At 41.1% G+C, this 25698-nt stretch overlaps 1 protein-coding gene across 4 annotated transcripts in view; it reads right to left on the bottom strand.

Moving 5' to 3' along the window:
* The window catches only part of LOC124709113 (cytochrome P450 4C1-like), a 94757-nt gene that overhangs the window by 38543 nt on the left and 30516 nt on the right, over positions 1-25698 (bottom strand). For 3 of the 4 annotated variants that reach the window (XR_007005389.1, XM_047240764.1, XM_047240766.1), the window contains 4 exons: positions 24398-24467; positions 23862-23988; positions 1355-1427; positions 1157-1266 (listed from right to left, as the gene is read on the bottom strand). Coding sequence is in view for 3 of the 4 variants with exons in the window: in XM_047240764.1 (XP_047096720.1) it covers positions 1157-1266; positions 1355-1427; positions 23862-23988; positions 24398-24467 (380 nt within the window). In the remaining variant the exon portion in view is untranslated. The remainder of the gene's footprint in view (positions 1-1156; positions 1267-1354; positions 1428-23861; positions 23989-24397; positions 24468-25698) is intronic. The other variant, XM_047240765.1, reaches the window with a different exon arrangement.

The following is a 25698-nucleotide window of genomic DNA, read 5'->3' as shown; positions in this document are numbered from 1 at the left end:
CTTAAACCTAACTAACCTAAGGACATCACACACATCCATGTTCGAGGCCGGATTCGAACCTGCGACCGTAGCAGCCGCGCGGTTCCGGACTGCCACTGTGTTGACCGTGGTGAGAAGTAGTGCGTGTAATCTGATATTATTGGCACACTCTTGACACTGTGAATCTCGGTATATTGGATTTCTAAGTATTTCCGAATTGGAATGTTTCACGCGTGTAGCTGCCACTACCATTCCGCGTTTGAAGCCCGTTAATTTCCGTCGTGCGACCATAATCACGTCGGACACCTTTTCAGATGAATCATCTGAGTATAAATGAGAGCTAGGTAGTGCACTCCCTTTTTATACGTTGTGTACGCGATACTACAGCCATTTGTATATGTGATGTCGCTATCCCTTCATTTAGCCACCTCACTGTACCCATTTTGATAATGCACGCAGGTCGATGTTTAGATTCTCGGTAGCTGTCTTCAGGTTTACAGGTTTTGCACTTAGTTACAAATGGAGATAAGCAGCTTACACGCGGTATTTGCGAGAGGAAAGGGGTAATGTCACATCATTTACATAGAACGAAAAGAGTATAGGACCTGGTATCGAAACCTGTGGTCGCCTGATTTTACCTGCCTCCATTGTGACTTTATGGTACCATACATGACACACTGCTGTCGAGATAATAGGTATGAGCGTGACTACTGTTCGTATGATGCGTAGGAGGAAGATGAAGTAGTGATACGTTTGAAGAAGACAGCATCCGCTTAAATTTTACAGTGGATGGACTTCTGTGTAGAAAATTTATATTAGCATCACCAGCTATAATTATATGAGTTAGCTGATAGGCTGGCAGCATTATATGAATCCAGAATACTTTGGTTAAATAAACTGCCACGTAGCACAAGTAATATGTGGAACATGCTACTAAGAAAGAAATGATGGAGAATTACAGAAAGTTGTCCATTTCTTGTATCATCCTAAAATTACATATGCAAGTTCTCGAACTATATCGAAGTTAACCATTTGCCTGAGAAAGCTACGGGTTTGCCCGGAATTTTCTGTTGAGCCGTCTAATATATGTTATCAAAACACTTTTGCAGAATCGATAATTACATAAGCTAAATTCAGCACACGTTGTCTACACATCAAATTTCAGTAGCAGGTTTACCTCAAACATGAAGGTGTCCACTTCCTCCTGCAGCTCCTGGTCGTTAAGTTTCTGGCCGTTCTCAGAAGCGTCCAACAACATGTCCAGAAAAGCCACACGTCGCTTCCTACCTGTAAAAGTTTTTTAGTACTATGTGCGAATTTCCTAGGCAGACATGGCATTATATTGTATCTCATTTATAACTAGAAAAGCAAGTACCTATGTCGTCTTCCTGTGGTGCCTGGATCTGGGCTACATTCGTTTTACGGGCTGACTTCCTTTCGCGTATTACCTGCAACACGAAAGTTGTGTTCAGTTTCTGGTAGTAGTTTCTTCACACATTAAAACCTAACAGTTTAGAAGCTGATACTTTGTACAGCGCTGTTGTCTTCAGTGTTTTGAAGTAATGACTTATTAAACCAAAATGGAAGAAATGATCTTAACAGATTATTGGCCTGGCTTGTCGGACTGCCGCCGGCCGGTGTGGCCGTGCGGTTCTAGGCGCTTCAGTCTGGAACCGCGTGACCGCTAGGTCGCACGTTCAAATCCTGCCTCGGGCATGGATGTGTGTGATGTCCTTAGTTTAGTTAGGTTTAAGTAGTTCTAAGTTCTAGGGGACTGATGCCCTCAGATGTTAAGTCCCATAGTGCTCAGAGCCAATTGAACCATTTTGTCTGACTGCCTGGTGCAGCTCCTTCTATTTAACGCTGCTTCGACGACTTGTTCGTCGGTAAAGATGAGATCAAATGTTTAGCTCAACATAAATAAGCAGTCCCCGAGCGAAAAAATTTTCCTATCCGGCGGGAAATCTAACCCTGGACATCACGTGTTCGATTGACGCCTCGGAATTTTTCGCACTTGTTAGCACATATCTTCTTCGGAATTGGTTATTATTATATTCTTCGTGAAGTCTGATGATATTTCACGTACATCATTTATTTCGATCACCAGGTGGAATAGTTTTGTCGTGACCGGTTTTCCTAAAGTCTCACTAATTCTGAGGAAATGACGTCTGGATTCTGTACTCTCCAAAAGTCCCTATAATTTTTCTATAGATGGCGTCTGCCCTTCTCCTAGTCAGGCGCGCTTTTACGTCTTTGCGTTTGTACTCTAGCCATTCCCGCTTAGTTATTTTCGGCTGGTCCCGGCGGAGGTTCGAATCCTCCCTCGGGCATGGGTGTGTGTGTTTGTACTTAGGATAATTTAGGTTAAGTAGTGTGTAAGCTTAGGGACTGATGACCTTAGCAGTTAAGTCCCATAAGATTTCACATACATTTGAACATTTAGTTATTTTCCTTGTTCTGTCAATCTTATTTTTAGAGGTCTGTGTTCACTGCCGCCTGCTTCATTTAATATATTTTTATATTTTCTCATTTCCCCAATTAAATTCAATATCTACTGTGTTATCCAACAATTTATAACAGACCTCATCTGTTTTCTTATCTGATGCTCTGCTAACTTGATGTCTCATGTCTCAAGGCAACTCGTTCTTCTTCTGTTACGATCTTTACCCTTGTATTTAAACGTAATCACCATCGTAACCACATGGCTGCAGCGCAGTAGCTCAGCGTGTTCGATTAGTCGACTGGCCACCCTACGTAGTGAAAAAGAAGAGAAGAAAAGTGTGGAGTTCTCATGGATAGAATGTGAAAGATGTCATGTGACATCGCAGAGAATCACTGACGACCTAATGATGAAGAAATAAAGAAATAGCATCGCTGCATTTGGTGCAGAAGGACCCGGGTTCAATTCCTGGTACCTCCTTAGATTCGTTTCTGAGGTAGGGAGGTCTGGAACTGAGTCCTCTCATCCTCGTGAGCTGAAATGAGGAGTTGCTTGAATAAAGAAGCAGTGGTGTCGCCCGGATTCATCTGCTGGCAGTAACGGCTGGATGGTTTGGAGATATTTTATAAAACAATAACTTTAATACCAAATCACCATCAATGTAGACCATCAAATAGCCACATAAATATTAGCCACTCTATATATGTTACTCCGCACCAATGATTTGCTATCCAAAGAGTAAATTCACAGAGTTCCAGTGTAGCCTGCTATCACTTCTCCTCTAGTGATGAACATATAGTACAGGTAAATTACTTTTACGATCCTGAACATTCTCTCGATGTAGGTCTACTCCGTTTACAGTACTTCTCAAAAGTAGACATATACCCACAGTCAGACATTCTGACCATGTCAGTTAGAATTTGAGCTCTAGTAAATAATAATGAGTTACAGAAAGTCTGTCTTGCTGCAAGAACACAATTTTTGATTTATTGAATCTATAAATATATTTCACCATAACTGAGGCATCTTCAATGTTTTTTTATTGCTTTTGAATATAGACGTACGAATTTCACGGAGGTTAGGAACATGTTGGTATCAGATTACTTGTTGTTTAGATCACCTATGCACTGTACCTTTTCATACATTACGTGCGCCCTGTGGCTGTCAATGGAAATCACCCACAAATCGATATATGTACAGCAAGTCATCCGCAACACAAGGACGTTACGGCATCGTCTGTATTGAACATCTGCTTAGAGTATAACCTTTATAATACCCATTCCGGTAAAATGGTAGTCTGATTTCGTTAATTTTTGTTCTGTTTAGTTCGTTCTCTTTAATAGATTTGGAAGTAGCCTTTGCAGCTACCGTTAGACATCACTGGTGTCGTCAGCTCTGACACAGTGACTGAAACCTTGTCTGTACTGTTCCCGAAAAAGTACGTGAACTCATTTCCTTTTAATTTAATAAGTCACAGCTACAAAGCACTAACACGAATTACTTACAGAAGAATGAAAAAAAAAAACAAGTAGAATTTGACCTCGGGCAAGTTCTGCTTGGGTTACGGAGAAATGTGGGTACACGCGAGGTAATATGTACTCTACGACTTATCTTAAAAGACAGGGTGAAGAAAGGCAAACCTACGTTTATAGCATTTGTGGATTTAGAAAAACTTAATCTGATTACATACTTTGAAATTTTGAAGTAGCACGGATAAAACATAGTTTGCGAAACGTTTTTTCAACTCATACAGAAACCACACTGCAGTTATAAGTGTCACGACACGAAAGGGAAGCAGTGGTCGAGAAGGGAATGAGACGGGGTTGTAGCCTAGCTCCCTTATTAGTAAACCTGTACAATAAACAAGCAGTGAAGGAAACAAAAATGGTTCAAATGGCTCTGAGCACTATGGGACTTAACATCTGTGGTCATCAGTCCCCTAGAACTTAGAACTACTTAAACCTAACTAACCTAAGGACATCACACACATCCATGCCCGAGGCAGGGTTCGAACCTGCGACCGTAGCAGTCGCGCGGTTCCGGACTGAGCGCCTTAACCGCGAGACCACCGCGGCCGGCGTGAAGGAAACCCTGCAGAAATTTGGAGAGCGAATTCAAGTTCAAGGAGAAGAAATAAAAACTTTGTGATTTGTTAATGGCATTGCAATTCTGTAAGAGACTAGAAGGGGCTTGAAAAAGCTCTTCATCGGAAAGAATATTATCTGGAAAAGAAGTCATAAGATGAACATAAAAATTAATATAAGAATAATGGAAGACAGTCGAAGTAAATCAGGAGATACTGACGAGATTAGCTTAGGAAATGAGGTACTAAACGTAGTAGATGAGTTTGTCTATTTGGACATCAAAGTAACTGATGATGGCTAACGAGAGATGATACAAAATGCAAGGTAGCAATAGCAAGAAAATTGTTTCTGAAAAACGAAAAGCAGTTAAATCGAATATGAATTTAAAATTTAGGAAGTCTTTTGTGAAGGTATTTGTCTGTAGTGTAACGCTGTACGGATGTGGAACGTGAACGATAAGCAGTTCAGCCGACAAGAGAATATAAAAAATTGAAAGGTGATATCACAGACGAATGCTGAAGACTGGATGTGTGGTTCGAATGTGGCGGCACTGACTCCATTTTGGGAATACATTTATGGTACAACTTGAGTAAAAGAAAGGTTCGGTTGATAGGATCAGACCTGAGGCCTCAAAGAATAATCTTTTTGGCAATAGAGAGAAATGTGAGGATAAAAAAAGGAAAGGGAGACCTGGATATGAAAACAGTTATCAGGTTCAGATGGATGGAAGTTGCAGTGGTTATTCATGTGCAGTTAGGCTTGCGCAGGATATACTAGCACGTAGATTTTTATTTCATTTATATATTGCAAATTTAAAGACTTATTATCTGATATTTTAAAACAGGTCATAAAATTCCAGTTTTCGTTTGTAAACTTTTTTGTAGCTTTTTGTTTTGTTTTTATCTGCGACATGTGACAAAGACTAATACTTTTTTAAAATAACAATCATATGCATTACCATCAGGTATTCATCAATGTACAACACTGGGTGCTTTCTTGGCTAGACTGCCAGCACATTACGCTACATTTACTCTATTATATGACTGTTATGTATATTTTGTCAGTGCATTTTGGCATGTTATGTCTGATTTACAATTGTAGGTGTCTTATGTACTGCTACATGTCATCCTCCTCCTGTTCCTCTTCAGTGTCACTGTTGTCGCCGTCACTGTTGTTGCCGCTGTTCACCCGCCAGAGATCGTTGTTACCTTGCGTATAGGCACGTCTGTTCTGTCGTGTCCGCAGGTATTCACGTTTCCTTTTTGAAATAGTGTTTGTTAGTACATTTAGTTGTGCCCATTGTTCTTCGTCTTTTATTGCTGTGCATATATGCTTATCTGTTTCAGTGTAGTCGAAGTGCAGTGTATGTCTATTGTTCACATATTGCCCTCAGAATTAGACAGTCTGTTCCAGGGAGCCTTCTTTCTCGCATGTGCATACAGGTGTCTGTCTGAGGCCCACACGGTTTAAGTGCGTGGGATAATGACTGTGTCCAGTTAAGAAATGTACCATACCGTGACTGGGATCGATATGTTTCATTCTTAGCCGGCCCCTTATATCACCGAGGAAGTCGTGTGGTCTAAGTCACTTACTAAGGTGAAGTGTCGTCTGTATCGGTACACCACTTACTGTGTGCATCTTATCTAGTAACATTGAATTTGGACGCGATGTCGACTCCATCTACATTCTTGTTTTAAATGGCTACAGTTATTTATTTTAATGTGTTTTATGATGGCACAGTGACACAAACCACTTAAGGGTCCCATTTTCTTCCCATTTTTATATGCATTTCAGACGACTACTATAGTTGTTTGAATCTCCTATTACGAATGTCACAGCATGCTGCTTCCTTCACACGAATATATAATGCTATATGTACTACAGATATTTTTTCTGTGATCTAGCTTGATGATACGCAAGAAGAATTAATGAACAAATAGCTAGATAATGAAATAAAGTGTTTTTTTTAACAAAACACATCATAAAGAAAAAGATCTCAACAAATTCACCTGTGGACCTGTACATACAAAAGACAAAAATAAAACACATCATAAAGAAAAAGATCTCAATAAACTCACCTGTGGACACGTACATGCAAAAGAAGTGAGTGTGTGTAATATGGTGTGAAGTTTGAGATGTATAATGATGCGACGAAAGGGAGAAACCCTGTGCTGGAATACAGCCTACTGCTCTCGAACAGCAGCAAGACAGACTCTGGACGTGCAACAGACGGATCACCAACAACAGTTTCACTTGCTCTCGCTTCGTAAGAGACTGGGGAGCAGTGACCCAGGGTACTGGGGCAGTCTGGTGATCAGGAACTTTACACCACCTCCTCTACTGCCCTTCCTGATCAAATACTGCCAGGGAAAGTTTCTTCCACCACCAGTATTCGATCCACCTTACCTCCGAGTCGAGCACTAGTGCACAGATATGCTTTAACAACCTTGGCTGCCAAAGCGGGTACCTTTGATTCGATAAAGTGTTAGTTATGTTCTAATGATGGTAACTTACAGTAAAGGCTTGTGTTAGGAGATTGTAAATACTGCAGGGCAACATATTATGAAGAGATGAATTACACACTCTTTTATAGTTTCGTTACTATTCAGATGTATTTCTGCAGACTACATGCTGTCTTCAATGAAATTTTTGTTTATTTTCTTTCCAAAAATTATTGTAGCACGTTAGTCTTTTCTGTAGGTTACATGAAATTTTGACTCAAACGTATTTACATCTGCAAAGAAGTGGTTGATGGGTGACATCTTTCATTACTTTACATGCAATAGATAGTTTAGACATACGTCACTAAGCTACTAAGTTGAGACTTTATATCTTGTTCACGTATGCTATATTTGAAGGTTTTTGGCAGAGAATTATAAGTTTGGAAATTAATAAGGAAGTATATTATACCTCACATGTCGATTTTACCTATGTGTGGTGGTAGCTTTATATCTAGCAAACTTTCTTCAGCTTGTCATATGCAAACAACGGAACGTTTTACGTTTTTCTGTTTGTAATTCATTTCTGACTGAGAATCACTATAGATCGCATTGTTTTGTATGTTATTTACGTTTTTTTATGTTGTTGTCTTGCTTCCCTGACTTATATACTTGCTGTGTAGAACACTTATTTCTACTGGTGCCGTTTCTTGCTGTTAAATAGGTATTTGATATAATTCATCAGCAAAGTACAAGATTTTTGCCGCGATTTCAAGTACTGTGATAGCTGTGGGGTGTTCATTTGATTGTGTTCGGTTTGGCACACAATTACAAAGTATTGTTGAAATTTGAGATGCTTAGCATGTGTATATGTTTGTGTGTTTATGTGTGTATGTGTGTGTGTGTGTGTGTGTGTGTGTGTGTGTGTGAGAGAGAGAGAGAGAGAGAGAGAGAGAGAGAGTATTAGAAAGGCAGATAGAGAGAGTAGTATGCAGGATGGGGAGGAGAATTTAATTTGAAGGGTAACCATATGCCTTTCAGTGAGAAGCAATTATTTATATAGGTCTTCTATTGTGGAAATCAGTGTTTCATTGGACAGTAAGGTATATTCATTTCGTTCTTTCCTTCCTTGTGCAACTGATTTTTGGATACGATAATTCTTTTCTGTTTTTAATATTTATTACAAGCTGTTACTGGTTTTAATACTTTTTACTTTTTAAACCAAATTATGTGTTTGTTGGATGGTGATCCTGTGCTTATTATGTGATCATCATATTAAAAGAATGATACAGAAAAACTCCAAAGCATCAACTCTGAAATCATAACCTAAAATTTGCAGACATCACAAGAAGACATGTGATAAACTTCAGACTCACACCAGCCTATCACTTAGCCAAACAGACACGTATATTGTTACAGACAATATATAAATACACAGTAAACAGTAGCCTAAGCTATTCAAACGACATACTAAGCACAGCAACATTAATTTCCATGTACACACACATTCTAACAGAAGAAACAAGAACAAATCTGCTACTATAAGGCAACACACCTGTGACATATATGCAGCCAATATCAGCCGTACTGAAACTCATCACAGCACTACTTCAGATTAAAAAACAAGTTTTACTGTCAACAAGAAGGACTACTATGGATTCCCCAATCAATGAACTCCTAGCTGAAAAATTCATGAATCATACACTCCTGGAAATGGAAAAAAGAACACATTGACACCGGTGTGTCAGACCCACCATACTTGCTCCGGACACTGCGAGAGGGCTGTACAAGCAATGATCACACGCACGGCACAGCGGACACACCAGGAACCGCGGTGTTGGCCGTCGAATGGCGCTAGCTGCGCAGCATTTGTGCACCGCCGCCGTCAGTGTCAGCCAGTTTGCCGTGGCATACGGAGCTCCATCGCAGTCTTTAACACTGGTAGCATGCCGCGACAGCGTGGACGTGAACCGTATGTGCAGTTGACGGACTTTGAGCGAGGGCGTATAGTGGGCATGCGGGAGGCCGGGTGGACGTGCCGCCGAATTGCTCAACACGTGGGGCGTGAGGTCTCCACAGTACATCGATGTTGTCGCCAGTGGTCGGCGGAAGGTGCACGTGCCCGTCGACCTGGGACCGGACCGCAGCGACGCACGGATGCACGCCAAGATCGTAGGATCCTACGCAGTGCCGTAGGGGACCGCACCGCCACTTCCCAGCAAATTAGGGACACTGTTGCTCCTGGGGTATCGGCGAGGACCATTCGCAACCGTCTCCATGAAGCTGGGCTACGGTCCCGCACACCGTTAGGCCGTCTTCCGCTCACGCCCCAACATCGTGCAGCCCGCCTCCAGTGGTGTCGCGACAGGCGTGAATGGAGGGACGAATGGAGACGTGTCGTCTTCAGCGATGAGAGTCACTTCTGCCTTGGTGCCAATGATGGTCGTATGCGTGTTTGGCGCCGTGCAGGTGAGCGCCACAATCAGGACTGCATACGACCGAGGCACACAGGGCCAACACCCGGCATCATGGTGTGGAGAGCGATCTCCTACACTGGCCGTACACCACTGGTGATCGTCGAGGGGACACTGAATAGTGCACGGTACATCCAAACCGTCATCGAACCCATCGTTCTACCATTCCTAGACCGGCAAGGGAACTTGCTGTTCCAACAGGACAATGCACGTCCGCATGTATCCCGTGCCACCCAACGTGCTCTAGAAGGTGTAAGTCAACTACCCTGGCCAGCAAGATCTCCGGATCTGTCCCCCATTGAGCATGTTTGGGACTGGATGAAGCGTCGTCTCACGCGGTCTGCACGTCCAGCACGAACGCTGGTCCAACTGAGGCGCCAGATGGAAATGGCATGGCAAGCCGTTCCACAGGACTACATACAGCATCTCTACGATCGTCTCCATGGGAGAATAGCAGCCTGCATTGCTGCGAAAGGTGGATATACACTGTACTAGTGCCGACATTGTGCATGCTCTGTTGCCTGTGTCTATGTGCCTGTGGTTCTGTCAGTGTGATCATGTGATGTATCTGACCCCAGGAATGTGTCAATAAAGTTTCCCCTTCCTGGGACAATGAATTCACGGTGTTCTTATTTCAATTTCCAGGAGTGTATATATAATCAAATCTTTGACAAAACTGTAAAACTGAAGCAGCACAAAATAAAACATTCATTCTGATATTTTTAAATATAATTTGCCTTATAGATGAACCACACACCCATATAAAATAATTTCATGAGATAAATACTATTCTTCTACAAATACAGTTCAACACAGACACAAACAGATGAAAGATTTCTTAGACCTAACAATACACAAGGTAAACAACAAACAAGAGTTAGCGTTACATAGGAAGCCTACAAACACCAGTGAAACTTTCCCCAACCAATCAACTCACCATGTAGTACTTACTACACACAGTATGAAAAAACTTGAATGCGTAGAAGGACTAAACACAATAAAACTGCACAGGTCAATGACTGTGAGGTAAAGACAGTGGATGAAATAAACAAAAAGTACAGAAATAGGCTACATAGAATCATGAGACATACACTGACAGATTCAACGCAACACACAACAAATCGCCAGACAGTGACATGCAACAACAAAGTTACACACAGCGTGGGCGACATGTTAAAGAGAAAAAGACTCAGCATAACACACTACAGTAACAACTTAATACAGAACAGACTTCAAAGACAGGCCACAACGACTACTACATGTACTCATTCAGGTATACAGCAGTTATATTGTAATTGCTGTCAGTTTGTATACATAAACCAAATTTTTAAGAATATTAGAACCAAATATGCAGTGCATCTCAGAGCACTGAAGAGTAATAGCTCCCTCTCAACTTTTTTGATCACGTAAGAGGACATAATCACCATGCAATGAACATAGAAACTTCTTTAAAAGTTCTTAAAAGTAATAACACCTTGCACCAAAAATTAAGATTATAAGAGAGTTACCACATCCAGAAACGAAGAGCCCAAGGTAAGAAAGCACTAAATGAATACACATCATTGTGTAAAACAAAACTATTTACCACACTTCCGCAAACAGTATATGGTTATCCTCTAGATTATATCCTCCTTTCCCTCTTCCATACCACTCACTCTATGTGCCACTCCATAACTCCCTGTCCCTCTCCCCCCACTCTCTCTCTCTCTCTCTCTCTCTCTCTCTCTCTCTCACACACACACACACACACACACACACACACACACACACACACATAAACACAAGATGAGCATCTCAGACATCAGCAATACTTTGAAATCGCCTCCCACACCCCAAACAAAAATAGAATGAAACGAAAGAACTTGATATTGCTATGACAACACGTGCAATGGCGCAATGGCAGCAGAAATCTTGCGTTTTGGTGATAAATTATACCAAATGTGTGTAACACAAAGAAACGACAATATAAAAAGGAATGAGTGCTTTAACACGTCACGTACAACGGAACCAAGTCTGTCTATATAAGTGCCACGCTAAATAATGCGAACTATAGCGACTCTCAGTCGATTGTAGGTAGGATATCAACAATAAACAAAAAACTAGTAAACGTTCCGTTGTTTGTTGATGACAAGTTGTAGAATGTTTGTTGATGGAAAGCTACCAGCACATATGACTAATTGCGCTGTATGAAGTATGTGAATATCTGTGTATCAGTTGCAAATTTAGTATAACTTATGGGGGGAATGTAATGGAGTTTGGTCCAAAAAAACGAATTCCCAAAAATATTATTTTCTTGATCAACACAGTTTAATCTGTGTTGCGTGTGATAGCAACTTTACAAATGCCATTAAATTGTTGAACTGATTAACTCTGCATTGGCGACCACTCCCACCTTTTCCGACATTTGGGAAACTGCTTGCTTCAGTGGAATTTTTGTCAGTATGAAGGCTGATTTCTTTCGATATCTTTGGCTGACATCTATATCTCTGGCTGACATCTATATCTTTTGCCTGAAAACTTTCTTGCATGTGGTTTGTTTACATTTTGACAATAGTAACACATATTAGTTGGTGGAAGTTTGAATTCGCAAACCTTTAAGTGGAAGTCAAGATTTATACATATTGTGTGGTGGGAAAACTGTGTTTTGGAAACGGACGTTTCATGGAAATTGGATTATCAACAAAAAAGAGGAAGTACCTCGAAATGAAGATCATAAGCTATCAGCTTCAGCATCGAAACTTGGAACAGGAGAACTGTATACGTGCGTGAATGATGTTGATACGGATTCCACTGAATTCAGACTTATTGTTTTAGCGTTTCTCTACCAGGCTATAAGGTTTTCATGTTCATATGTTAGATGTAAAAACACATAATTCTTGATTGTTGTTGAAGAAAGAAAAGTGAGAATAGCTTGTTATTGTAAATTAGTTTGTAATTCGTGTGGATATGAATTTTCAGTTTCCTCCTCCCAAAAAACTGACACTGGCACCTATGAAAACAATTTTAGGTTATCATATGCTCTAAGATGCCTTGGACAGGGCAGTGAAGGAGGTAATTTATTGTGTGGTTTCCTGAACATGCGTACATCTTGTGCAAGTTTAGAAAAAATAAATAAAGAAATGTCTGAAGCTGTATGCGATACTGCCACAATTTCTATGAAGAAAGCAGTGAAGGAACTGGTGGAAATAAACCAAAAATAAAGAGATCATAGGGTAGATATTCATGACAGTGAATCTCCTACAAATTTTACTGACCTAGTATGTCTATAGATGGGACCTGGATGCAAAGGGGTCACACATCTATGTATGGAGTTGCATCTGTTATTGGTATTGATTCAGATAAAGTTTTAGATGTAGAAATTATTTCTAAATACTGCCACCAGTGTGCAACAAGCAAAATGTCCAACAATGAAGACAGTGAGTTAACATGGCAAGAAAAGCATGCAGTAGCGTGCTCTGAAAATTATAGTGGCTTAAGTTGGGGCATGGAGGCTGCTGCAGTTGTGAAGATGTTCTCCAGATCTGGGGACCAGTATGGTGTTAGATATACTAAATACCTTGGTGATGGGGACTTCTCTTCGTTCAAAGCTGCAACAGATAAAAATCCGTACAATACACCAATAGAAAAGTTGGAATGTCTTGGCCACATCCAAAAGAGGGTTGGTGGTAGGCTTCGTCGCTTACTCAAAGAAAAGAAAGGTGAAGTACTTGAGGATGGAAAACCACTAGGAGGAAACGGCAGGCTTACTCTGAAAGAAATGGATTCTCTTCAGTTATTTTATGGGAGCGCTGTCAGGAAAAACGCACATAATTTAGAGGCAACGAGGCGTGCTCTATGGACAAAATATCCACTGACCAAACACCAATGCACAATCTGTGTCCGAAAGACGACTGGTGTAAGTTCAACAACAGAAATGAGACGTATTCACATAAACACTAATTATCAGAACCTTTTATGAATGCAATTAAGCCCACATTCAGGTTTCTTGCAAACTCTTATTTATTGAGGAAGTGTTTTCACGGAAAGACACAAAATGCAAATGAAAGCCTTAATAATTTTATTTGGATTAGATGCACAAAAAGGAAATTCTGTGGACTTGAAGTACTCAAAATAGGTATATATGATGCAGCTTTATGTTACAATAACGGAAATAATGGCAGAATAGAAATGATGAAAAGAGTTGGTGTTTACAACAAACCCATTTTACACCATCGACGATAGCAGGGTCAAGAAAGCTAACAGATGTCTTACCTGCAAATACAGGCCAGGCATATTCGAAGAGGAGAGAGGAGAAACCTGGAGGATGAGGAGTATCAGTATGGAGGATTTTAAAACTGAGTTAAGCATATTACAAGTAGAAGTATGAGAAGAAAATCTTTGAATCTCACTGTCTCTGTTTTACATTTTTTACGTTATTAGAAGCCTTTTCTCAAAACGTATATGCGCTAATGCTATGAAATTTTCAGGAGCTGTTCGCAACATGTTGCTGTTTCCCTGGAACTAAAAAATACTAGATCCTGCAACTACATTCTGATTTTTAGATGATTGTGTAGAAAAAAGTTAATTTTGGATGTGCAAAATTAAAAACTCTGTTAATGATACAGTTTGTACCATAAATTAATAACTGTAGTCCAGTGGTCTTATAATCTTCTCAGGACACTACAATAAAATTTTCAGATTAATTGCATGATTAAAATTTGAGTTATGGCTTTTTATATAAAAGGCAATAAAAATTAAAAATTCAAATTTCTGGTAAAATATTAATCCCACATATTTTGTTATATATTTCCGTTAAACATAGCTCTTTTGCTTTACATATGCAAAATTTTAGACATGAAGTCTTTTCAGGGGAACCACGAAGAGAATTAACAGGCCTTAAACGGGGTGAACGATCGGAGCTGCGCGTAAGGCACTTTCATATCGAAAATCATTAGGTCACTCAACATACTGAGATCCTTAGAGTCACAAGTGCCGAGAGTACTAAATTTCAGGCGTTAGCTCTCACCACAAACATCACACTAGACAACGGTCTTCACTTAAATACCAACAGCAGCAGAGTTTTTTTTAGAGCTGTCAGTGCTAACAGACAAGCAACACTGCATGAAATAACAGTAGAAATCAATGAGGGACATACGACGAATGTATCCGTTAGAACAGTGCGGCGAAATAGGGTGTCAATGGGCTATGGTAGCAGCAAGACAGTGCCTCTCCTGGGGTCGCGACCATATCGGTTGGACCCTAGACGACTGGAAAACAGTGTCCTGGTCAGATGAGTCGCGATTTCTATTGGTAAAAGCTGATGATGGCGTAGCCTTCACGAAGCCATCGATCCAGCCGCGCGTGATTAGCCGAGCGGTCTGAAGCGCTGCAGTCATGGACTGTGCGGCTGGTCCCGGCGGAGGTTCGAGTCATCCCTCGTGCATGGGTGTGTGTGTTTGTCCTTAGGATAATTTTAGTTAAGTAGTGTATAAGCTTAGAGACTGATGACCTTAGCAGTTAAGTCCCACAAAATTTCACACACATTTTTTGCCATCGATCCAAGTTGTCCACAAAACACAACGCAAGCTGGAAATGGCTCCATAATGGTAGGGTCTGTGTTTACATGGAATGGATGGGGTCCTCTGGCCGAGCTGAATCGATCATTGACTGGAAATGTAATGTTAGACTACTTGGAGATCATTTTCAACCATTCATGAACTTCATTTTCCCAAAAGAAGGATGAAATTTTTATGGATGACAATGCATCATATCAATGGGCTACAGCTGTTCGCGACTGGTTTGAAGAACGTTCTGGACAATTTAAGCGAATTATTTAGCCAACCAGATCGCCCGACATCATTCCTATCGAAGATTTAGCGGAGATAACCGGGAGATCAGTTCGTGCACAAGATCCATCACCGGTAACACTTTCGCAATTATGGACGGCTATAAAAGCAACATGGCTCAATGTTTCTACAGGGGATTTGCAACGACTTGTTGAGTCCATGCCACGTCGAACTGCTGCGCTTCACTGGGAAAAAGGAGGTCCGACATGATAGTAGGAGGTACCTGTGACTAAATGGCTCTGAACACTATGGGACTTAACATCTGAGGTCATTAGTCCCCTACAACTTAGAACTACTTATGCCTAACTAATCTAAGAACATCACACACATCCATGGCAGAGGCAGGATTCGAACCTGCGGCAGTAGCGGTCGCGCGGTTCCAGACTAAAGCGCCTAGAACCTCTCGGCCACAACGACCGGCTACCTGTGACCTTTGTCACATCAGTGTATGTATTGTGTGTGTGTGTAAAGAGAACAGTATTGCATACTAACAGATCAGTCACTGTATTGATACATGATAAATTTGTGCCCAACAGTTGAGTAAGCAGCGACAACGCTGTGTTCTCAGTTATAGCCAAAAACTCGATTTCTCGCTCTCCTTTCTACACTGGTATAGTCCACTTGCACCCGACAACAACATCAAGTGATGAGTTTACGATTAAACGGACAGTGGCGGATACTCACGAGTCGAATCTCCGATAATACAGAGACGATAAATTTGTAGGTGTCATCACTCAACATGCTGGCGAGTTTAAAGCGAATATACAGAGCTTATTTCTGATCTCTAATGGCCAGAGAGGCATTTGAACCTCTGACCTCTACGAGTTCATTGTCTAATCACGTATCTCCTTGTTCGATTCCAAAGTTCTATGAGCCTATAAAATACGAACGTGGGTAATGCGTCTGCCCTGGTGGCGATTTGTCAAATTCTGCTAGAGAAATGTTACCATCAAGAGCATTCTCAAGTAGAAAAGAACTGATGGAACAAAATATTAGACACCCCATTAAAAAGAGGAAACTGATCGCTCTGGAACGATGTAGAAATAGTAGCAGGTGGTCGTTTGAACGTCAGACCTGGTGGTCGCTGTATCGAGTTCCAGTCAGACAATGGGCTTTACAGTCACTCTTTAATGTAGCCTTTATCTTCCCATGACATGAGAAGTGGACAGGAACGATACATGGTTCGATAACTGGGGTAGTATAGGGACATACAAGTCGCCGAAATGTCAGCCAGTTGAAAGACTTGCACCTTGCCATAGAGCCATAGGGAATTGTGTTATTGTTTGACCATCCACAGCTGACGCAAGTCGTGGCTGTCAGGTAGTGTACATGTGCCACCCAGTTGTGTTTAATCAGCGCATTAAAATAGTTGCAGATGGAGGCACAACAGAATGGCAGAAAGGAATTTTCATGCTGGAAGGTGCCCATGACCGCACTGAACCATGCAAATTCCATAATTGGAGTTTCTTGCTTATATGGATATTTGCCAATCACGGCAAATGTCTCTGACTCGTTTCTGGGTAACCGAAGGATGTTTTCCTACCAGGGGCAGGGAGGCAGTGTCGAGTAGCAATATATGGACATGCACGCTATATGCATGGAATCCTGTCTTCGCGTAGGAACTGTGTATAGTTCGAGGCCCACAGTTGCTGAAGATGTGTTGACTTCGCTGTGGACTGAACATAGCGTGAAGTAGGCAGCCTGGCTTGGGGTGTGTGTTGTTCTCGTCGAGACGGTGGTTCGAATTCGAACTGTCATCCACACAACCATTTAGAGTAAGCAAACTTAGCGTGGGAATGTGTCTTTCTTCACGACTGTGGGTTTATGGTGAGTGCCCATTTCCAGCTATGGACAGCAATTTTGAATTTGATAAAGAAGTGTTTTGACCCTCAGCTTCCAGTTATCTTTTTAGTTTGTGTCTAATTTTCCTGTGGCTGGCCTGATATACTGTGGAGCATGCATGAGCTTGTTTGTTACTGAACTGGACTGTCTATATCCATCTATAGCTTGTCTGGCGACCATGGATTAGTGATTAAGTTTACTATTGGCAGTTCAGGCCGTCTTTTACCATACCGCTGAGTGGCGTGACTTACTAGTGTCTGCACAATCTGCTCCTTTTTATATTGTGTAGGAAGCTGCTTGCTCGAGTAACTGCTCCAAAACTTTCTTGGCATTCGTATTTGCTGTGCTCGTAAACACTGCCCGCTCATTGGTGCTTATGTTTTCTTGTTTTAGTAGTATTAGGATTAATGCAGTTTGTATGTTGTAAGGAGCTAATGGTGCATATGTTTTCTTGTTTTAGTAGTATTAGGATTAATGCAGTTTGTATGTTGTAAGGAGCTAATGGTCATTTCATAATTATTGTTGTACTGAATTCAAGAGAGACCACAGACGTGGGCCTTGCTGTATTGTCCTATGTGCCCCCAAGTGGAACTAAGTTCACAGCTAATTAAAGAAAGGGGTAGTGGTGGTTAGAGGCACCTCAACTTTTGGTTTACTCCATTATACACCATGAGTTAGAGGTACGTTATCTCTTGAGAAAACACCTGGTCAGCTAATTTCATGCACGCACTTTAGTGGAATTCGTTTTCTGCAGTATTGCATTTGACTGGTCTCGCCTTTTGTGTACTGGTGACGTAGAGTGTTTTAAAATCATTCTGGCTCTCTCAGTGGGCCTCACCTGTACCTAAGGTCAGTAATCTGTGTATGTTTAACATTTTAAGAGGGCTCACAAACATATGATTGACCCTGGGCCAGAAATTTAAATGTGTTAAAAAATGTAGCCGGTCTGGCGGCAATGGCATATTTGGATTAACATTATAGACTTTCTTTTTGGGTAGGCCTTCATGTATTCTAGTGAACTGTTCTGTAACAATCTGATTGGGCCTAGGACTCTAAATTAGTTGCTCAAGGTTGTTATTATTATTCTTGTTATCGATTGATCAGAAGCCCTTGATTGAAAATTGGTAAGACTCGCTTTTGTATTTTATTTTAGTAGCTTCCGTACTTTCACAATTGTTATGTTCGTTCAGAATTTTGATAATTGTACCTAACTGCTTTTGGGTTAAATTTTTGTTTAAAGTTCATTGAATCTTCCACCTTAAGTGTTATCTTTTGTTGTTAACATATTGCACTGCTTAAGAGATAGTAAACTATTGTTTATGGAAATACGATTTAATTAGCTCAGTGCTTTGCCAGTCCCCAACCACCTCCCTGCCGCTTCATATGTCCCGAATGAAGATGCCCTATTTGTCGGTGTATCAACGTGGAAAGGTGTATTATTCGCAGCTGTACAACAGTGGCGGTAAAAAGTTGCTGACCCATGGAGAAAGGGTATGAGTGTCACTCCATGTTGATGAAAAAATAGGTTTCAAACCCGACAGACAGTCCTGTTGGCGGTGAATGTAGGTTCATCTTAACCAGCTTCCGAGTGAACTTTGAGAAGGGGATGGCAATGGACATTTGGAGTGAGTACCTCACAAAAGGCTCGCAGTATGAACTACCTCAGAGGGCAAATAACAGAGAAGTTGAACAGTAGCTGACTGGACGCGCGTAGCGCAGTGCAACAAGTCGCAGTTTTATCTCTTCTCAAATGATACAAGGCATCAAGTACACAGACAGCCCAAGGAGGCTTTTATCAACAAATGTGCGGAATGTAATTCAGACTGGAGGTGGTTCTGTGGTGTTTTGGGATGTTCCTTCACACTTCGACTTCGACATCTTTAGTGTCAAATTTGGCAGCCTAAATTTCCCTGCAAGTGCAATGCAGTGGTTTCGCTTGTACCTGACGTCTCGCCAGTAATGTGACATGTCAGGCAACCAAAAGTCACGATGGAGACAGATAGTATCAGGAGTCCCACAGCTTTCGGTATTAGGTCCTATACTCTTTTCATTGTACGTCAATTACTTGTTCTCAGTTTTGTCTTATTGGGTGCTAATGACTTCCAGTTTAAGTGAAAAATCAATAAACTTGGAGACAGCTATTGAGCATTTCAGTACCGATTTGTGCACACTATCAAAATGCGCAGTGGATATAGGGTTATAGGTCAACCTGTTCGAAACCCGAGCCGTTCTGGTTGGTCATTCTACGCACATTACCCCGAAATGTCAGGAATCCCAAGCATCTTTAACCCTAATGCGCCAAATATCTACCCCACTCCAGCAAAGAGTGTGGGAGCTAAAGTGGGCTGAGCACGTAGCTGCAATACAAGCAGGCATCAGCGTCTCTCCACACCCTACAAAGAAGAAGCTCTTCCTTTTTTACTTGAAAAAAGAAACTTGTACAAACTCCCACACTTCTGATTGTTGGTTACGGCGATGTTATCCACCGAGGCCATTCTCAGGAAAAGACTCACAGCGCCTGGAACTGCTAATAAACTACCGCATTCGCTGTAGTGTGTCGTTTGACTCTGAACCAATTTCACCTTCTCATGCACAGCCATCCCATCTGTGTGAAGACAAGCGCAAAGATTTCCACACACTCTGCCTCCTTAAATGTCTTATCAACGAACACTCGTCTATCTTAATGCTTTTGTCTGAACTACGAGAGTCGTTTTTTCAACCTCCTATCGCTTAGTATAGAAGCTACGTGAGCGGCAGAAAGTGGACGTGCGATATGGGCTACTTGCGCTACTCTCGCTCTACACACTCCGCCATTGCCGACCTCAAGGCATCAGTCTGCGTTGCACGACAGCCACGTAAACATGGCTGCCGTCATTGTTGCTCCAGCCACGTGTTAATTACGAAGAGTAATTCGGCTTCTGCAAGCAGAAGGGAATAGTGCAGCAGAAATTCATCACAGAATAAGCCGAGTGTACGGTAATAACTTCATGCCTGATGGTGTTGTGCGTGAATGACGCCTAAGTTTAAGATGGCCGAAATGACGTGCATGATGAAGGCGGCCAAGGACGCAAGTCTGTTGTTACAGCCTACTTGTTGAACGAGTTGACAGAGTGGTTAGAGAAAATCGTAAGTTCACCGTAACTGCTTTGTCTATGGAAATTCCGGAAGTTTCAAGATCTGTCGTAGGCTACACTCTATCGTTACTGAAAATTATTTAGGCTACAAAAAACTTTGTGTTTGTTGGGTTCCAAGAATGTTGACGGACGCCCACAGAAGTCACGAAATGGGGTCAGTTTTGAATTTCCGAGACCGTTATCACGATGAAGGAGAGAACTTTTTGAAATCAGTTGTTACTGGAGACGAAACTTGTATCCAATACGACACACCGGAAACAAAACGACAATCACAACAATGGATGCATCCAAATTCACCAAACAAACCAAAAAAATTAAAAAAATATTCAACAACAGATAGGTTATGGCTACCGTGTTTTAGGACCAAAAGGTGTGTTGCTTGTAGAGTTTACGCAGCCTGGAACCACTGTCAATGCAGCTGCTTATTGTGAAACTTTACGACGTTTGTGGAGAGCCATTCAAAACAAACGAAGAGGAATGCTGACTTCAGGAATTGTGTTGATCCGTGACAATGCTCGTCCACACACTGCTGGCACAACCCAACGGCTCCTTGAACAGCTTCAGTACGACATTTCCGATCATCCACCGTACAGTCCTGACATGGCACCCAGCGACTTTCACCTTTTCCCTGCACTGAAAACGTGGCTAGAAGGGCAGCACTTTCAAACCAACGAAGATCTTCAAAACAACGTCAATGCTCATTTGACATCATTGGCGGCAACATTTTTTGAAGAGGGTATTGCAAAGCTTATCCACAGGTACGATAAATGTCTCAATCGTTTCGGTGATCATGTTGAAAAGTAACTATAACTGTACAAAACTTTTGGTAATAAAATAACTGATTTCTAAGAAACCTGTCTTTTACTCATAGCCTATCGGAGGCTGAAAAAAAAACGGCCCTCGTACATAGCGGAAACACTCCCCAGAGCAAAATCCTTTCTGTGTCCCTCCAAAACTTAGTTTTCAGCAGCAAACACTGGCTTCTCGAATAACTTCCGTCTTTATGCAGGGTGTTACAAAAAAGGTACGGCCAAACTTTCAGGAAACATTCCTCACTCGCAAATAAAGAAAAGATGTTATGTGGACATGTGTCCGGAAACGCTTAATTTCCATGTTAGAGCTCATTTTAGTTTCGTCAGTATGTACTGTACTTCCTCGATTCACCGCCAGTTGGCCCAATTGAAGGAAGGTAATGTTGACTTCGGTGCTTGTGTTGACATGCGATTCATTGCTCTACGGTACTAGCTTCAAGCATATCAGTACGAAGCATTAACAGGTTAGTATTCATCACGAACGTGGTTTTGCAGTCAGTGCAATGTTTACAAATGCGGAGTTGGCAGATGCCCATTTGATGTATGGATTAGCAGGGGGCAATAGCCGTGGCGCGGTACGTTTGTATCGAGACAGATTTCCATAACGAAGGTGTCCCGACAGGAAGACGTTCGAAGCAATTGATCGGCGTCTTAGGGGGCACGGAACATTCCAGCCTATGACTCGCGACTGGGGAAGAGCTAGAACGACGAGGACACCTGCAATGGACGAGGCAATTCTTCGTGCAGTTGACGATAATCCTAATGTCAGCGTCAGAGGAGTTGCTGCTGTACAAGGTAACGTTGACCACGTCACTGTATGGAGAGTGCTACGGGAGAACCAGTTGTTTCCGTACCATGTACAGCGTGTGCACGCACAATCAGCAGCTGATTGGCCTCCACGGGTACACTTCTGCGAATGGTTCAACCAACAATGTGTCACTCCTCATTTCAGTGCAAATGTTCTCTTTACGGATGAGGCTTCATTCCAGCGTGATAAAATTGTAACTTTTCACAATCAACATGTGTGGGCTGACGAGAATCCGCACGCAACTGTGTAATCACGTCATCAACACAGATTTTCTGTGAAAGTTTGGGCAGGCATTGTTGGTGATGTCTTGATTGGGCCCCATGTTCTTCCACCTACGCTCAATGGAGCACGTTATGATGATTTCAGGGATACTCTACCCGTGCTGCTAGAACATGTGCCTCTACAAGTACGACACAACATGTGGTTCATGCACGATGGAGCTCCTGCACATTTCAGTCGAAGTGTTCGTACGCTTCTCAGCAACAGATTCGGTTGGTAGAGGCGGACCAATTCCATGGCCTCCACGCTCTCCTGACCTCAACCCTCTTGACTTTCATTTACGGGGGCATTTGAAAGCTCTTGTCTACGCAACCCCGATACCAAATGTAGAGACTCTTCGTGCTCGTATTGTGGACGGCTGTGATACAATACGCCAGTCTCCAGGGCTGCATCAGGGATTCCATGCGACGGAGGGTGGATGCATATATCCTCGCTAACGAAGGCCATTTTGAACATTTCCTGTAACAAAGTGTTTGAAGTCACGCTGGTACGTTCTGTTGCTGTGTGTTTCCATTCCATGATTAATGTAATTTGAAGAGAAGTAATAAAATTAGCTCTAACATGGAAAGTAAGCGTTTCCGGACACATGTCCACATAACATATTTCCTTTCTTTGTGTGTGAGGAATGTTTCCTGAAAGTTTGGCCGTACCTTTTTGTAACATCCTGTATAAGAGAACTGAATAATATCTCCAGTTTGAATAAACAGTTAATGTATCTGACTAAAGCAACAATTATGTCTAGCGTTGTCCATGTACGCACTTGTTAGCCATTACATCCCTCCTTCCAACCAGATCTTCGTCTTTTCCCAATGCTCTGAGCTATAGCGGTATACCTACATTTATATCCTTCACTATTTGCTATGATAGAAAATATCGTTTTTGTATTCTCACGAGTGCATTTTGTATCTGCAGCTATCACTATTATAATAATAATAATTGTTATTATTATTATTATTATCAGCGGTAGCAGCAGCAGCAACAGCAGTAGTATTAGTACTGCTAATATTAACTTTATTAGTTCTTAATCAATGATGTTCATTCAATTTGTCTCTACATACCTTCAAATAATTTTGAATCCTCTTAATATTATTTCATTGCTATTTATCAAATGAAAATTATTTTTTTACGTAACTGTGATGTAAAAATTACTGTATGTGTGCAGCCCTGGTCCGATGTAAGAGAAGGGATGATCAAGTTAAAAAAATTAAATAAAAATAACTGGGGCCCACTCAGTAGTTAACCAGGAAATTTTTTTGAAAAATTCTCCGAGACAATGTACTGTCCTTTTGTTCTATATGTTAATGCTGAATATGGACACACCTGTCTTCTAAGAAGACAATAGCCGTCTTCTTCAGGCTGTACGCATACGTTCGGGGGAAATTTCGCGATCTCAGCTGCATGGAAAATATCTGCGACTATTTGGAATGGCTGATGAAACGTACCAATTTAGCAGATTTGCGCGATCTAATCATCAATGAGTTAATATATCTGGAAGTGGCGTATCCGAATAACTATGTGGGCTCACCCACTTTTTAAAATAACCCTTTAAATGTTGTTTAATTGTTAGACATATTTAACGCATAGCATGACGCCCCAATGGTACTTTATTAATCACTTATTCGCTAACGTTACATACTGTTACGATACAGCATTACTTTTAAAAATAAGGTTACTTCATAATATGTCTAGTACTAGAGGCAAAGAGACACAGCTAATTAAAACGTAATGGCAACATGTTTTCAATACCTTCTTTGTAAAGCCGTGTAAGATATTCAGCTGTTTGTAGAACTCTTTTCCTGTTGAACTCCTTTTAAAAATGAATTCAGTGTGCAACCATGGTTTAATCATTCTTTTTATGGTGAGCTCGCTGATACTGCAAACAAAATTGCCCAAAGTTATAACATTAACGTTGTTATGAAGCATGGGCTACATTTTTAGATAATTAAATATTTTAGATGATCTGACTACTTATTGTACTGAAGCGTTGCAGGTCAGCTTTAACAGCTATTAATTTCTGTACATGTGTAAAAACTACTTACTTATAAAAGAGAACGTACAGAATCTGATTCTCGAACACTATGATTATATTAGTTATGGCATTGAAGCATTAGCTTAAAAGTGAGATGATACAGTACTTTATCGCAAGATCATTCTCCACTTGCAAAGAAAGTTCATCTTAAATAAGAGCAATGGAGATGCTTCACATTAACACAGGAAAGGGCTGAACGTATAATAATTTTATGATATCTATAACATGAAATACTTAATTTTCAAACTCGCACCTGTAAATGGCGTTGACGTAAGCAGATTGTGTCTCATTCTGGGCGTTGACTGAAGTTCCCATTGCTGTTTCTGGTCAAAGGAAGGTAACAATGTGTCAGTATCATGGATTTTCAAAACTTTTAAAAATAAAATTTCAACGACATATGAAGTCCTGCAGCCTTATATACTATGAAGCTTGTACATGGCATAGCAATCGGGATGCTATAGTATTGCCTGATTTTCTCAGCTGATTTCACTTTGTAGTTCATTGTTTAAAGGAAGAGCAATATCCATGCACATTGTACAGACATAGAACTTGCTTATGAGACATGAAAATGCATACAAATTTCATGTCACGCGTTAACTTATACTAAGACAAGTCATAGTACTCCAATAAGCGTTCAGACGAATGTAGACTACATATAATTTTTGTACATAGGATATAAACGCTTTTAGCAGAAATCTCGAAAATTATTTGACCGATTTACTTCAAATACTTACACAACCGACAGTGCACCAGTTTTCTGTTAAAACCAATAGCGCAAAAGAAAATTCTGCACTGTGCTCTGCTGTGCGGTGAAAATTAGCAGTTTTGTTTACTGTCTACAGATCAGCTTCAACTACAACAACGAGGCACGTAAACCACAAGACAAGTTGTTCCCCTCATACATAGTCTTTCTCCTTATACATATTTTGAAAGAACTGTGTATACAACAACTTGATGTTTTGTTTCCATCCTTGCCATCGGTTTTACAGAAAACAGGAAAGCTGTATTTGTGGCTTAGGGGCTTTGACATTTTGCCTATTCGTAGATTAAAACTATGTGAAATACTGTTATTGAAGCTGCTATCTCCACAGACTAGGCAGTTTGAAGGGTCCATCTCACACTCCATATACCAATGATCCCAACGGATTTACACATTTTAAGACACATCAATTCCCAATGAAGGTTTCCTTTGTAGTAACAATAAACAAAGTTAAAGGCCTGAGAGAGAGGTAAGAGGAGAGAGAGGGGTGAGGGGGGGGGTAGGAAAAGAAGATTAAGAGGTGGGAGGTGGAGATGACAATGTGGAGGAGCTGATGCATAAAGAGGGGGAGTGGAGGAGCAAAGACAGGGCGAAGGAGCTGGTGGACAAAGAGAGAGACAGGAGCTTAGAATGTATATTCGATTCCCTTTCGTATTTGGCCATTGCGAAGCACTGAGCAGGATCACTGACAGAAGAAGATGGTAACAGCAAAAACTAATTAATGTAGAGTAATAAAATTTCTGGAATACATTTGTCTATGTAGCATATTTAAGTGGTTAATATTGTTTGATCAC

The sequence above is a fragment of the Schistocerca piceifrons genome, chromosome 7, assembly GCF_021461385.2.
Source record: "Schistocerca piceifrons isolate TAMUIC-IGC-003096 chromosome 7, iqSchPice1.1, whole genome shotgun sequence".
NCBI lineage: Eukaryota > Metazoa > Arthropoda > Insecta > Orthoptera > Acrididae > Schistocerca > Schistocerca piceifrons.
Note: the sequence above shows the minus strand (reverse complement) of the source record. Positions and strands in the feature narration are given on the sequence as shown.